The sequence below is a fragment of the Hipposideros armiger genome, unplaced genomic scaffold, assembly GCF_001890085.2.
Source record: "Hipposideros armiger isolate ML-2016 unplaced genomic scaffold, ASM189008v1 scaffold_621, whole genome shotgun sequence".
Classification (NCBI taxonomy): domain Eukaryota; kingdom Metazoa; phylum Chordata; class Mammalia; order Chiroptera; family Hipposideridae; genus Hipposideros; species Hipposideros armiger.
This window is the reverse complement of record NW_017731971.1, coordinates 1205501-1220827: the sequence shown is the minus strand read 5'-3', so window position 1 is coordinate 1220827 and position 15327 is coordinate 1205501. Positions and strand designations below refer to the sequence as shown.

General features: G+C 46.7%; 1 protein-coding gene across 5 annotated transcripts; it reads left to right on the top strand.

Moving 5' to 3' along the window:
* The first annotated feature begins 1005 nt into the window (after nucleotides 1–1005).
* On the top strand, nucleotides 1006–10163 carry RFX5 (regulatory factor X5). 5 transcript variants are annotated; one of them, XM_019625369.1, is made up of 10 exons: nucleotides 1006–1070; nucleotides 1979–2107; nucleotides 2354–2387; nucleotides 2772–2854; nucleotides 3110–3229; nucleotides 3419–3538; nucleotides 3679–3760; nucleotides 4070–4271; nucleotides 4500–4600; nucleotides 4734–10163. In XM_019625369.1, exons 2-10 carry the CDS (start codon nucleotides 1992–1994, stop codon nucleotides 5697–5699), a joined length of 1824 nt encoding a protein of 607 aa, XP_019480914.1. In that variant the 5' UTR covers nucleotides 1006–1070; nucleotides 1979–1991; the 3' UTR covers nucleotides 5700–10163. The 5 variants fall into 5 exon arrangements, with proteins under 5 accessions (XP_019480914.1, XP_019480915.1, XP_019480916.1 ...); XM_019625370.1 differs by having other exon boundaries at nucleotides 1060–1130; XM_019625371.1 differs by lacking the exon at nucleotides 1006–1070 and adding an exon at nucleotides 1374–1460.
* The last annotated feature ends 5164 nt before the right edge of the window (nucleotides 10164–15327 follow it).

Sequence of the window (15327 nt, the reverse complement as noted above, 5' to 3'; positions counted from 1 at the left end):
AACACCTTTCTGTAAGAGAGGGCAAGGTAGTCTCTCCCAGGTTGAGGTAACTGAGAAGAGTGATAGGGTGTGAGAGCTCCCTCTAGAGACCTTCCTGACTCCAATCTTAGTTGAGATTTCCTTCATTAATTCTCACAATTCATTGCTTTCACCTGATTCATGACCTTAAAAAGCCTTAACCAAGAAGGCTTAGAACCCATGACCTATTCAGTACAAAGTTCTCCAAGAGTAAAAAAGTCGTGTGGGCTTCCAGCACCCTCTGGGGGAGTCAACCAAAAATTCTAGTGTCCACTGAGTGCAGAACTATGGGGGTACAAATGTATTAGCAACTCTTTGGAAGGAAATAAACTACACACGGAAACCGGGGAACGCTAAGAGCATTTTAGCTTATAATTCAGCTTATTTATTACAGCTTGCTGAGGTTTCCAGGCCACCATTAATGAGGACAGAGAGCCCGTTTGCAGGTTTGAATGCCTGTATGCATATGAGGGTGGAGGGAGGAATGGTTCAACTTGTTTTTCATCAAAAGGGGGTTATATGATCTTATAGCGAACTTCCATCACTACTACCCATAATTTTCTAGTTATTTTACCATCCATTGATTCTTTTCTTCCAGTAGCTCTGACGACCGAAAGCAAAACTGAAACACGGAAGGAGAGAGCAAAAAAAAAAGGAAAAAAAAGAAAGCACCAGAGGAAGCCAAGCGCCAGTCTTTCGTCCTGCGGTCCCTTTAAGAGAAGAACCTCTTGGGACCGGCAGTCCCAACCGACCCCAGTTTTAACCGAAACCTAACCCGGACTTCCCCCTCTTGACTCAAATAAGACCAACTTTGGATTTTCCCTCCCCTATTGACCAATCAGATTCTGTTACCAGGCAGACTTCATCTGCGCCCGAGTGAGCCCCGCGCCTTCTGTCTCCGGGTGGCAGCGACGACCAATGGTAGAGCAGGCCATCCGAGTATCTAGGCAGATCGGGGCTGTTCCAGCCATTCAGGAAAAAGAAAATAAAGCAACGCACGAGCCCGCTGGGCCAGGACCGTGGGGCTGGGCTGGAGTGAAGGTGGCTACGAGGTAGTTTCTCTTTCTCCCTTTCCTTTATTGTTGCTTGTGTGGGAAGGCGACTGTTCAAAGGTAGGGAGGGGGCACTATGAGTTGGGAGGAGAGCAGAAAAAGATTTTAGCTGTATTTTCAACAGCTTCTTCACCCATGTGCACGTGCCCCGAATCTGGGACCTCATTCCCCCCACCGGGTCTCCTACGCCCAGCCCAGGAGTTCCGCTACCCTCAACCCCCTCCTCTGCAGCAACCGGGGATTGAATGGAGGGGGAAGGGCGGGAGGTGGGGGCGCGCATCAGGATGGGATGTTGAGGGAGATGACGTAGGGGCCGGCGGCGAGGGAAGCCGTGGCGAGGTTGAGTAATGAGAACTTGGGCCCGGTGTTTTCCAAGCCTGGAAGGGCAGAGTACGTTCGTATCCTTTCTGACCTCCCAGGCAAATTCAGTGGTGAGGAGTATATTAGAGAATGAGACAACTTTGTTCTGTGGTGGTTATTGTTGTTTTTGAGGGAGAAGAGGGAAGTATGGGGTCAGAGGCAGAAATGAACATTTCTTTCGAACATGGATCCCCAATCCCTCTAGCTCTTCCTTCATAGCTTTTCACATTTAGGAGACAGACTGCAAAAAGGTGGGGCAGATAGAGTGGAGATGGCAAAGACCTTTAGGGATATTATATATGTATATATATGTATATATATACAGAGAGAGAGAGAGAGAGGAGAGAGAGAGAGAGAGAGAGAGAGAGAGAGAGAGGCAATGGAATAATTTCTAATTTTGGACAAGGCAAGTGATGAGAAAAAGACCACTGGAGAAATTTGGAGGCTTTCTTTCTGTTTCTCCATCTTGCTGAGTAGAGAGATGAGGAGTGCCCTGGGGTCTCTGGGGGAAGGAAAGTTAAATCTTGTCTTATTTCCTGTCACTCTAGCCCTCATGCCGGGATGGCAGAAGATGAACCCGAAGCTAAGAGCCCAAAGACTGGGGGTAGGGCCCCCTCCCGGAGTGCTGAGGCCGGGGAGCCTACCACCCTTCTCCAGAGGCTCCGAGGTAACATTTCGTAAGTACTCATCACCACCTCCAAGTCTTGTTCCAGACCTAGGCGTAGATCCCTGTAGCCCCTCACTTCCTCTGTAGATGGACTGCCTCTCCCCGGGCAAGTGCATCTGACCAGGGGGAGATTCTTGACACGGTAGCAGTTCTTGAGCACCTGGTAGGCATTTCAGCCCTCTTCCCGTCCTGAGTAATCAGACCAGGAGTGGGCAAAACTTGTGTCTGACCTCCAGCTTTCTTCTCTCCTCCACAGTAAGGCCGTGCAGAACAAAGTAGAGGGAATCCTGGTGAGTATTTTGGGGAAGAGGGCAACAGAGAGATGGAGTCGGTGAGGGATGAGCATGATGAGGATATGAATAATTAAAAGGTTTCGGGAGAGGCAGTGTTGTCTGCCCTGTCGGAAGACAGTTGGCTTTGCGACTTGCTACCAGTTTGACCTTGAGCATCTCACTTCATGTCCCTGTGACCTCTGCTCCCCCTGTCAACATGGTGTCCCCTAAGGGCCTCTAAGAGCACAGTGAGTGAGCACCCAGCCTCAAATCCTTCTAAGGTCCTTTTACAAAGTCTGACAGTCTCTAAGTCAGCTAGACTTTTTGGTAAAGACCAGCGGGTCTCACTTTGTATCCTTCTTGGCCTTATTGTTTCTCCTGCCTCTGTTCTCCCCACCTCAGCAAGATGTACAGAAATTCTCAGACAATGACAAGCTGTATCTCTACCTTCAGCTCCCCTCAGGGCCCAGTACTGGAGACAAAAGGTAGGTTTGGTGCTAGACTTTCAGATGTCAGAGGATCTGATTCTTAAAAGCTCACGAGGGGAAAGGGCGGGGTGAATAGGGAGACTCAGAAGGGCTGTCCTTGAGCAAGAAGGACGGTCCCTGTCGGCACTGGTTTACCAGGGAGAGGTGGATTCTGGGTGAAATAGTTTGGGCCAGCACTACTGAAGTGGTAGCCTGGATAGAACCAGGACAACTGTTGGGCTCTCAGTAATGCTTTTCTTACTTCTCTTGCAGCTCAGAGCCCAGTACACTCAGCAATGAGGAGTACATGTACGCCTATAGGTGGATCCGTAACCACCTAGAAGAGCATACTGATACCTGTCTGCCAAAGCAAAGCGTTTACGATGCCTATCGGTGGGTGCACGGGGGAATAGCAGGGTGGGTTGGTGGGCATAGGACTATCCCCTTGTCCCTGGAGAACTCCCTGCCATGGAAGAGCTTGAGTTCTTAAAGACTCCCCAGCTTGATCCGCAGGGGCCCTCTGAACCCACCCATGACCTCCTCCTCTGAGTATCTTCCCATCTGCCCCCCCAACTCACTCAGGAAGTACTGTGAGAGCCTTGCCTGTTGCCGCCCACTCAGCACAGCCAACTTTGGCAAAATCATCAGAGAGATCTTCCCTGACATCAAGGCCCGAAGGCTTGGTGGCCGGGGCCAGTCCAAGTATCCTTGACTGGAGAGGTTGGGGCTGGAGGACATGGGGAGGAAAACTTATGGATGTGGAGAGCCAGGAGTGGAAACAGCCTAACCTCCCCAACGGGCTTGGAAACCCCATGTGTGGGCTGCTCCTTAACTTGCATCAGATATTGCTACAGTGGCATACGAAGAAAGACCTTGGTATCTATGCCACCCTTGCCTGGCCTTGACCTAAAGGGCTCTGAGAGTGTAAGTAACAAACAACCCTCTGATTGCACTCTTTTCTCCAAGGTAGAAGTCAGAGGTCTTTGGGACATGTTTTCAGGGCGGACACAGCCTAGGTCATTCTGCACATATCTTCTGGGTATATAGGATATGTCCTTCTGCCCACCCTATGGCTGAGGCAGAGGACGAAGGGAATATGTGGGTTTCTGGGACGGGATGGTACAGGTTACTCCCACCCCCAGTCTGGTCTTACTGTGGCCAACATGGGTGTTCGAGAGGGGCCAAGGGTCCTTTAGTTTGGAGTGTGATGGAGCACATCCTTCCCCATTTCAGCCCGAGATGGGCCCAGAGGTAACCCCAGCACCTCGGGATGAACTGGTTGAGGCAGCCTGTGCCCTGACCTGTGACTGGGCAGAGCGAATCCTGAAACGGTCCTTCAGTTCCATCGTTGAGGTCGCCCGCTTCCTGCTGCAGCAGCATCTCATCTCGGCCCGATCTTCACATGCCCACGTGCTCAAGGCCATGGGGCTTGCTGGTGGGTGGACCCCCTCTCTGTCCAAGAAACCCTCAGGCTTCAACTTCAAAGGCCCCCAAACATAGGAGGAGAGAGGACCTTGGATTTGCCTTCTGTTCCTAGAGATCCTTCTAGAACATGCCTTAGACTAAGCACCTTCTTTCCCTGCCTCTACCAGTCAGTCAGAATCGCCCCATTTCTGCGTCCCGTTTCCTCCTCACCTTACTACTTGTTCTGACACTTCTGCAGAAGAGGATGAACATGCCCCTCGGGAACGGTCATCGAAATCTAAGAATGGTGTTGAGAACCTAGAGGGTGGAGCCCATAAGAAACCAGAGAGACCAGCCCAGGTAAGGAAGTCAGTGGCCCTGGCCTTGCTGCCCTGGGCTGCGGGCTCCACGTACCCTCTGCCCACGGGTCCTGTACTTTTTCACCTCCAGTGTCCAGTCTTCCTGTTCACTGTGTCCTCTCTTTACCTCTCAGCCTCCTCAGGAGCAGGAACCCCGGGCTGGGGCTGGCCCCCCAGCACGCGCAGAGCGGAAGAAGAATGTAGTGGAGAGCCCGGCCCCCGCAGCCAGTAACCCGCAGGTTAATGCCCTGGTGGCCCGGCTGCCTCTGCTCCTCCCCCGGGCCCCTCGCTCGCTTATTCCGCCAATCCACGTCTCTCCATCCATCCTGGCCCCCAAGCTTTCTCCAGGAGCTCTGAAATTGGCTACGCTGCCTCTGCCCAGTAGGGCCAGGGGACCCCAGGCAGCCGTACCCATCATTAATATGATCTTACCAACTGTTCCTGCTTTGCCTGGACCTGGACCTGGGCAAGCTCCACCTGGGGGGCTCTCTCAGCTACTGGGCACAGAGAATAGGGAGGTAGGCATAGGGGGTGACCCAGGACCCCATGACAAGGGTGTCAAGAGGACAGCGGAAGTACCTGTGAGTGAGGCCAATGGGCAAGACCCACCCGCTAAAGCAGCAAAGCAGGATATAGAGGATACAGGAAGTGATGCCAAAAGAAAACGGGGGCGCCCTCGAAAAAAATCAGGTGGAAGTAGGGAAAGGCATTGTACCCCTGACAAGGCAGCAGCTGCCGTGGACTCTGCCCAGGCCCCAAGGTTACCGCGGGAGACATTGGCCTCTGGAGGGTCAGAGAGGCCAGGGACAATGGGAGAGGCTGAGAAGGGGGTGGTGTTTGCCCAAGGTCAGGAAGATGGTGCTGTGTCCAAAGGAGGAAGGGGCCCCAGCTCCCGCCATGCCAAAGGAGGAGAAGATAAAATTCCTCTTGTCACCACAAAAGTGAGTGTCATCAAGGGCGGTAGAAGCCAAAAGGAGGCTCTTCACTTGGTCAGGGGAGAGGCAGACACTGCAGCACAGGGTAATAAAGACTTAAAGGGGCACGTGCTTCAAAGTGCCTCGTCCCATGAGCAGAAAGACCCCAAAGCGACACCCCCGTGATAGGTATGTGGGGAAGCATGTTATGTTCAGGTGCGAACTCTACCTGATTGCCCATACAGGTCCCTGTCCGCACTCGCTTCTCTGGCTCTTGTTTTCTGAAGGGAATTCACGCTGTTCTGTATAGACAGCTGAAGTTCCCTTTCTTAACACAGTGCCTGCTTCCTGCCTCTGACCTTTGCAGCTCAGTCCCCTTGGCTTCAGAGTCACTAATAAATCTGTAGGGACCTCCTTACCTGGATCCCTGTGCTACCCTACCCTGGGGGAAGATAGGGATGGATGGAGTGTGATGAATAGTTAGGTTAGGAATCTTTGGGTTTTAAACCATAGAAAGCCTAACTCAAGCTGGCTTAATAAAGATCTGTTGGCTCATGTAAATGGAAAGTCCAGAGGTAATGCTGGCTCCAGGTGCAGCTGATCAGTGGCTCTGTATGTCTAAATGCCCGAGTGACTTTTCCACCCCCGCTGTTCTCTGCTCTACCTTCCGTCTGTAGGATCACCTTCAGCCTGGCCCGACTTGGAGCTGCCAGCACTCCTAGAATTACCTGTCTGCTCACTTATGTCCAGACAGAAACAGGGCATTTCTGTGCCAGGAATCCTAGCAAAAACCCTATGATTCACTATATTAAGGCAAGCTCGAGTCACGTGTCCACCCCTAGCCAATCCCTGTGGCCAGGGGGTGGTATATGCTAATTTGCTTACTCAACATCCTGAACTGCACCTGTGGAAAAGACGGACTCAGCATCCACTGCTAGGAAGCTCATGGGGTTTTAGCTTGCTAGGTGGAGATCAGCCATACCTGCTTTTTTTCCCTCAGAGCCTTGACATTTTCCTTAATGCAGCTGTAACCTCTTTCCTCTTATTGTGGTCTCAGAAGGAATGAGAGGGAAGTCACCCTCCTTTAGGGGCTATCTCTTTAGTCCCATTTAGATGAGTCTCTTATTTTCACCTATGTCTCGGAGATGGGGCTCCTTTTCCTGCTTCTGAATTTTCCTTTCCCCTCATTTCAGCTTCCCTATCTCCCTCCCACCCTACTGCCACTTTCACCAAATTGAGGGAAAGATTTACTTCGTCATTTTATTAAATTCATTCTGCACCCACCAGGTGTCAGTCTCTTGTCATACATGTGTCAGGACTAGCCAGGACTGTGGGGTTTAGGCTAGCCAGACGGAAGGAGGTGGCTCTGTGCATGGGGAGCACCGATGGAGAGGCAATCCAGACTCTCCAGGTGCATCCTGGGAAAAGCAGTAAACCAGCCAGCGTTGGCTGAAGACACTTTGTCTTCTGCCTCTAAGGTAGCTTCTGTCAGGGAATCTTGGTTCTTCCCAAGAAAGACAGATTTTCTTTCAGGGAGACTTGTTCATTTAGTTGTGCTACCGCAGATTTTTAAAAGTTATATGTAATGTTTGATATCTATAAAGAATGTATTTAACATAAATAAATTATGAAGCCTAATAATTAAATGACTACCTATGATTCATCACCCAACTTATGCATTAACACATTAGAAATACCATTGCCTTTCTTGGGTTCCTCCCTATCCTATCCCCTGCCTTTCCCTAGAGGTAACTACTGTCCTTAATTTTGTGTTTCTTAATTACCTACTATATATATATATAGAGAGAGAGAGAGAGAGTTAACTATATGTGTATATATATCCTTCTTAAATCTTTTCAGTGTTGCTTTTTAGCTTTGCACAAATTTTGTACTCTAATAGTACCGTTGTTTGCTTTTCTCACGTAACATTATTTCTGAGGTTCATCCACATTGTTGTAGGTAGCTATGATTCGTTCATTTTCATCTGTATGATATTTCATCAAGTGCGTAATCCACAAGTTATTTATCCATTCACCTATCAATGGACATTGGGGTGTTTCCAATTTTTCGCTATTACAAACAATGCTGCTATGAACATTCTTGTACATGTTAGTGCCTTTGTTTTCAGTAAGATTTCTGAAAAGTTTTCTAAGATGGTCCTTTTGGTCTATACACCCTCTGAGTTGGGGACTGTTCCCTCTGTCTGATTCTCTGGAATTGTTTACCTCAGATTGAAAGAAATCATTCCTTGTAAGTTTGGTAAAGCTTATCTGTTAAGCCATCTGAGCCTGGCATTTCTTTGTGGTAAAAAATTTTAACTATTCTATTCAATCATGGCTACTGGGGCTTTCTATTTCTTCCTGAGTCAGTTTAGGTAAAGTGTTTTTCTAGGCTTTTGTATATTTTGTCTTTTTTTTTTTAATGAAATTTTTTTTTTTTTTTACCTCTCCTCTGGGTAGTCACACCCTCCTTTTCATTTCTACTGTTTACTTGTGCTTTCTTTTTTCCCCCTTGATCACTTGCACCAGAAATTTGTTATTTTACTTGTCTCTCTTCAGTTACTACTTTGGGCTTTGCTGATCCTCTCCCTTATATATTTGTTTTCCATTTCATTAATTATGGGTCTTATCTATAGTATTTCTTCTGGTTGGTTTAGATTTCACTTTATGTTGTTTTACAACATCAATTTTGACACCTATCTACTTAGTTTTCAAGCTGTCTTTTCTATTGTGAGTTTTTAAGGACCTGCTTCTCTACATTCCCCAAGTTTTTCTGTTGTAAAGCATTTAAATTATTTAGTTCTAAGAATATTTACCGTATGATTTTTTTTTTGATTCATGATTTAGAAAAGTTTTATAAATTTCCAAATGTCTGGATATTTAAAATTTTATCTTTTTGATATTGATTTTCAGCTTAATCATTTGTGCTCAGAGAATGTGGTCTCTGTGATACCAGTTCTTTGAAATTTGTTGGGATTGTTCTTTTACATTCTGTAACTTATCTTAGATGTCCATATCTGTTTTGTTGTTGCCCGTGGTAGTTTGTTTGCTTGTGTATTTTGTATTTGGGGGTTTTGAGCTCATATTTTGTTAAACTTAATCTATGGGAATCCAGAGGGCCTAAGCTGGGGGTACCTTGCTTCTGCCAGGAGCCAAAGGGTGCTCCTGACTTGGGACTGTGTTAGCCCCTTCAAGAGCCCTGGCTTAATTCAGGAGGCCCAGGTTTCTCCCATTCCTTGGCTAGGCCCAAAGTTTAGCCTCTGATCACAATACTGATGTTGGCATTTGTCCCCAGGGCAAACCTGCTTTTTCTACTTCATGTTGCTCGTCCTTCGTGTAGGTTTCAGCTTCATGTTATTTTTTCTTCCTTTTGTGATTTCTCTTACTTTCTAGCAAGCCCAGCAACATGCTCAATATCATGTCTGCTGTAATCTGTCCAGGATCTAGTTGTATTTTAATGGGACAGTCCTTTCCCGTATCTATGCTGCCAGAAGTAGGAGTCCACTATTGTGGTTTGGAGCTTTTCCTTCTTGCATTTTAAGCGCTAGGCACTTGTTAGAAGCTCGTTGGCTTAGGCCCTGCCTTCCAGTCAGGAATGATGGCAGCACAGTGTGACTTACATTAGCAGTTAAGTACAGAGCTGTGGCAGCCCAGAAGATTAGCACATAGGTCAGACGGGAATCAGGGCTGACTTCCCAGTAGAAATGAGTAGGCGTTAGCTGGACAAGTCTAACTCATAAAGCAAGAACAGGACAATGTAAGACATGGTAAAAAGACTTAAATCTTGATACTCACTCAATTGCATAGGAGCTGAATGTACATTCAGAGAGCTCACTTTGGGCAGAGAGAGGAGGGCATTCCAGGAAAAGCAGGGGTCTGGGGATGTGGGATGTGAAAACAGGGATGGCGGTACAACCCAGTAAAGAGACTTGTCAGGCAGAAAGGAGATGTGAGTGACTACTGGTGAGAAATAAACTAGAAGAAGAGCACATGACCATTATAGTTATCTGTTGACTGAATGAATGTATGAAAGGTATAACAATTGCATTAGAGGATGGAGAAACTGGAGTAAAGAGGAATCAGTCAGGCAGCTGTTGCCATTATCCATGTAGGAGGAGAGGAGGGACTAGACCAGGCTGCTGACACAGTGGACGTGACGGGCATATGGGAAAATAAACCACTGAGGATAGAATAGATAGAAGCATCCAAGGAAATATTGTCCTCACTGTGATTGGGTCTGGGGATGTCTCCATTCACTTGGGGAGAACAGGGCACTGGATGACTTTGAGATTTACGTGAATGTTACGGTGTTTTTAAGTAGTCTGTTAAAAAACTTACTCTATTTTAAAAATCTAACATGAAACAAGGTATGATATAGTTCAGGCAATCTTTAGCTCATTGGATGACGGACTAAACTAGGATTTTGGGGACTGTCTACTGCTCCTCTACCATTCCTTATTCTCTCCCCAGTACCTTGCTCCCCACTCCCATTAACTCCCTCTCCCCCCGTGTCTTCTTTCATTTTAGCCCTATCATAAATGAAGTTAAAGATAATTTATAATTTACTAAAATTTGAAATAATATTTTGCTATTAAACCAAGACAAACTCTATGTCTAGTCTGTGGTCCCAAATAAATGAATGTATTGCTTATTTTTGTGGATAACAATCAACTTTCTTTAAAATCAAAGCAAATGCCACATTCATGCATATTAAATGGGCAAATTAATGTCACTAAATATTTGTTTTATCTCATGTTATAGTTCCTAGTAGGTCTGCTTCTTTGTTTAGGATCATCTTGCTGGCTCCATCCTATGAGATAAAGCTAAGCATAACATACACGTAATGCAGTATTTCTTAAATGTTCATAAGGAGGCCTTTGTTTATTGGAAAGAGCATGAATTCAGTTTCAGTCTTAGCTTTACCACTTTCCATATGATTCTGAACCTGTATTTAGTCCAGTTTTTTTTTTCAAACTGTAGATTGCAACCCCTTAACAGGTTGTGAAACTGATTTAGCAAGATGCAAAACTGTTTTTAAAAAGTGAAACATAGGGCCAGCCGAGTGGCACATTGGTTAAGAACTGGCTTGGGATGTCAGAGGGCCCCGGTTCGGATCCCACATATGCGGGCCAGTGACACTGCCCTCTACAGCTAAGATGCTGAACAACAGCTCGACCTGGAGCTGGGCAGCCATGAGTCGCCGGCGACAGCGTAGGCTGCAGCCCCTATGGCAGTGGGTTGCCATGGGCCGGCAGCCAGCATGAGCGGCCAGCAGCCGCCGTGAGCGGCCGTCCAGAGACCGGCAACTGATCTGCCTCGCCCGGGAAGAGCGCAATGATGGTGCCAACTTGGGCCAGTGAAGCAACATCCTCCACAACTAGAATGAAGAACAAAACGACAGCAACTTGTCTGTTCCCCTTCCCCCGATTCCCCAGCGCTGTTCACCACCCTCAACTCCCCAATAAAATCTTTAAAAAAAAAAAAAGTGAAACATAATAGAAAATACCAGTTCATTGCATATAATAAGGGTAAGTATTGTTTCACGAAAACTTACCTCAGTGAAGACGTCTATGTGTTCTTCAGTGGTCATGACATAAAAGGCATTTCTTATTGTGGGTTGAAGTAAAACAATTTGAAAGACAATGACTTACCATTCTGAGCTCAGTTTCCATAAAATGGGATAAAATCTCTTTCACGGGGTTAAATGAAGTAATGTTTGTACGAGGTGTGATCAACCAATACAGTGAATGTTTAAATTTAAAAAAAAATTATTACATTGCCATTAATACTCCTCAAAATACTCCCCCTTGCTTCAAACACACTTATCCCATCATTCTTGCCACTTTCTGAAGCAGTTCTGGAGTCCTCTTTCGTGAGTGTCTTTAGTTGCGCTGTTGTAGCCTCAATGTCCTGAATCATTTTGACTTTGGGGAAGAGCCAGAAGTCGCATGGTGCCAGATCTGGTGAATAAGGTGGGTGAGGACACACCGTAGTGTTTTTATTTGACAGAAATTGCCGTATCAGAAGTGGTGTGTGACACAGAGCATGGTCATGATGGAGGATGATTTACAGCACACTTTAAAATACACCTGCTCTCAACTGTAGCTAACACCCAACTGACTGCACCGAACGAGTTGAAACTTGTGACACACTGTTACTAAGGTTCCACGCGCCGCCCGCTTCCTGTACTGAAGATCCCTGCCTTTCCGTTGGATGGCACTTGGCAGCAGCATTCACAGTATTTTGTGATCACAACAGAATGGCTCCATGTCACACATCACTTCTGGTATGCGGCAATTTCTGTCAAATAAAAACTTTACAGTGTGTCCTCATCCACCTTATTCACTGGATCTGGCACCATGCGACTTCTGGCTCTTCCCCAAAGTCAAAATGACCATGAAAGATAAACGTTTTGAATCCATTCAGGACATCAAGGCAGTCACAACAGCTCAACTAAAGACACGAAAGAGGACTTACGGAACTGCTTCAGAAAGTGGCAAGAACGATGGGATAAGTGTGTTCGAAGAAAGGGAGACTATTCTGAGGGGGGTTAGTGGCAATGTGTTTTACTGTAATAATTTTTTTTTAATTTAAACATTCACCGTATTGTATAATCACACCTCATGTTCATACGCAGTAGGAGCTTGAGTAATAACTTCTAGTTTCCTTTTTCTAATTTTAAAAAAAGCCCATAATACATGGTTCAGGGGGAAGAAAACCACTTTTTATAATTTCTTTAACCACAGGGATGTTTAAAATATAACGAGCTGTATCTGATCTGGGTCCTCTGGTTTACCAGCTTTTGATGCATAAGCCAACTTCTTTCTCCAAATTGATCAAATATAAATAAGATAAATGACATTACCTGACCCTGTTAGTTACTTCCCTGGTGCTATATCAACAAAATAAACTTTTTCCTGTGGCAGAAACTAAAGATACAGCTAGAATCCAAAGATGAATACTTGGGCCGGCAGAGTGGTTTGTTGGTTAAGGGTTGGCTTGGGACGCCAGCTCTGAGCAGCAGAGCCGCTAGTTCAGATCCCACATGGGTCAGTGACGCTGCGCCCTCTACATCTAAGTTGGTGAATAACAGCTCAACCTGGAGCTGGGCTGCCATAAGTCGCCGGCGACAGTGTAGGCTGCAGTGGGCTGCTGTAAGCTACCGTGAGTGACCAGCAGCCAGCATGAGTGGCCGGCAGCTGCCGTGAGCGGCTGTCCAATGGCCGGCGACCGATCTGCCTCAGCCAGGAAGAGCGCAATGATAATACCAACATGAGCCAGTAAAGCAACGTCCTCCACAACTAGACGGAAGAACAAAAGGACAGCTACTTGTCTGTTCCCCTTCCCCAATTCCCCAACGCTGTTCCCTCCCCTAATTCCCCAATAAAATCTTAAAAAAAAAAAAAGATGAATCCTTACCTGCCTTGAGCTCAGACTAGAGTGCTTTGGAGACTCATAGAAACAGAGGGTAACCAAAAAAATCCCAAAACTTAAGTGAGAAAGACAAAGTCATAAAGACATGCAAAGAAATTTAAACATATGAACTCTTAGAGATAGAAACACAACACTTGAAAGAAACTCTTCTACTTAATACTCTGTGTGTGCATGGAGGGGGGCCTCTTCACAAAGGACTTATGTAACTGCCTATAGCTATAAAAAAATTGCTACTTAAAGTTTGAACAGAGATGTTCCTGAAATGTTTTATTTTATTTTTTTATTTTTGTCATTGGAAAATAAACTTCCTACTGTAAAAAGTAGGGCTGTCACATCTCTTTTTACAATGTTTCAAAAAGCTGGTCTTATGGCCCTTTGGAACCCTACCTGTGGAGGGGATGTTTGGGCAACATTTTAAACTAGGCTAAAGCAGGGCCATCACCTCTTGATACTTGCCTGACAGCTGATTGGGAGCTGGCCAAGAGCTGCTGGTCCTAACAGGTGGACTAATGATTCCCCACTCCAGACCAGTGGTGACAAATTTAAAGGATCTTTGGCACTCTCAGCCTCTTTCTCGGCTCATCTTTCATTACTGTACTCCTGCGTGAACCTAGCTTATCAGCTTGCCCTCTCCTCGTGTTTGGAGCAAATCCTCTTCTATTCTTCAGCAGACAGTTTTTTAGCCTTCAGAATGCTCTCACCTCTTTTCTTTAAATATTTTATTTGGGAGTTGGGGGAGGGGAACAGCGTTGGGGAATCGGGGAAGGGGAACAGACAAGTTGCTGTCCTTTTGTTCTTCAGTCTAGTTGTGGAGGACGTTGCTTCACTGGCCCATGTTGGTATTGTGATCATTGTGCTCTTCCCGGGTGAGGCAGTGACTCGCTGGCCATTGGGCGGTGGCTCACAGCAGCCCAGCTCCAGGTCAAGCTGTTGTTCACCATCTTAGCTTTAGAGGGCGCAGCATCACTGGCCCTGCATGTGGGATCCGAACCAGGGCCCTGCTGCTCAGAGCTGGCGTCCCAAGTCAACTCTTAACCAACGCGCCACTCGGCCGGCCCGCTCTCCTCTTCTTTGGTTCTTCTGGATCATATCCAATAAATCTTCTAAGACCCGGCTCACAATATTTTGGAGAAGCCTTCCATTCACTCATTCACCATATACTGAGTGGCTGGAACGTCTGTGTTAATTAATCATACTCCTCTATGTTCCTTCAGCAATTAGGTACCCCATTTGTTCTACTTTTGCATATATCACATGTTTTACACAGGTATTTTCATGCTACTACCTTTCTTCTGCCTCCCAATTAAACACTGAAGCAGTGACCCTCTTTTCATCATCTATCCTATGTTATTGTCCCAATAATAGTAATACAGTACTATACGTAGTACCAATCTGTACTCTTTTAATTCTCACAAAACCCTGTAAAGTGTTAATATTCCTGGGTCCCCTTTTCAGACATAGAAACAGGTGCAAAGAGGTGAAATCAGTTATCCCAAATCAGCCTATAAGTGGCAAGGAAGATGGCCTCGAAAATCTGGGCTCAAATAACTAGCCTCAATGTAAAATATTAAGTAAAGCCCTGTGAAAGTTGGGACAGAGGTTACATTAGGACAGAGGTTCTGACTGAAAGAGCTCCCAATCAATAACGCTAACTGACAAATACACAAACCAATACCAGAGGTCCATTTGCAGGGCGTGTTTTTATTTGTTTAGTTGTACATGGTTTTGTTTGGGAGGAAGGATTGTGCCCTCCAAGCCTTTGTCACTTCACTCACCTCTCCCTACCTGGCCCTGTCCTGCCCCTTCTCGGAGGGATCGACATCCGGAGGCTGGAGGCCAAAGGCTGCCCAGACAGGTGGTGACCTCGGAGGCGGAACCGCGGCCTCGAGTCGCGCTGCTAACGGCGAAAGATTGACGTGGTTGGACCGCGCCATTCCCGGAGCGATAAGGGTCGTAATCTCGGCATCGTCCTTTAAGTGAATAGGAAAAGGGTAGCGAGGGTGACTATCTTCCCCGCCCACTCTCTCTCTCTTTCTCCTCTCCCCGCTGGGCCCCCAACGTCCATTCTACACCGGATTTACTAAGGGAGTCGTGTGGAATAGGGGTGGGGGTAAAGCCACTGACTGCAATTACGGTAACTCTGCTGGTAACTCAAACGGACTCATTTACATATAATATGAATGTACTTATGGAAGTACCCTATATATCTGTGCTTCTCCTCTAACAGGGCACCCACGCCCGCCCATCGCTCTCTGTTGGAGGGCGGGAGCCCCTGTCCCTTATCCAGCAAGTTTTACTTCCCTTTCGGCTTCCTTAGCCTGGCAAGCGCTATCTCTTAGGTCCGCCTCTCAGAGATTGGGCCCGCCCCCACTCGTAGGCTC

Coding starts and splice junctions, on each gene's coding strand:
- RFX5 (XM_019625369.1), top strand. CDS start 1,992: ATGGCAGAAGATGAACCCGAAGCTAAGAGCCCAAAGACTGGGGGTAGG. Junction 2,855..3,109: donor CCCAGTACTGGAGACAAAAG/GTAGGTTTGGTG, acceptor CTTCTCTTGCAG/CTCAGAGCCCAGTACACTCA. Junction 3,230..3,418: donor AGCGTTTACGATGCCTATCG/GTGGGTGCACGG, acceptor CAACTCACTCAG/GAAGTACTGTGAGAGCCTTG.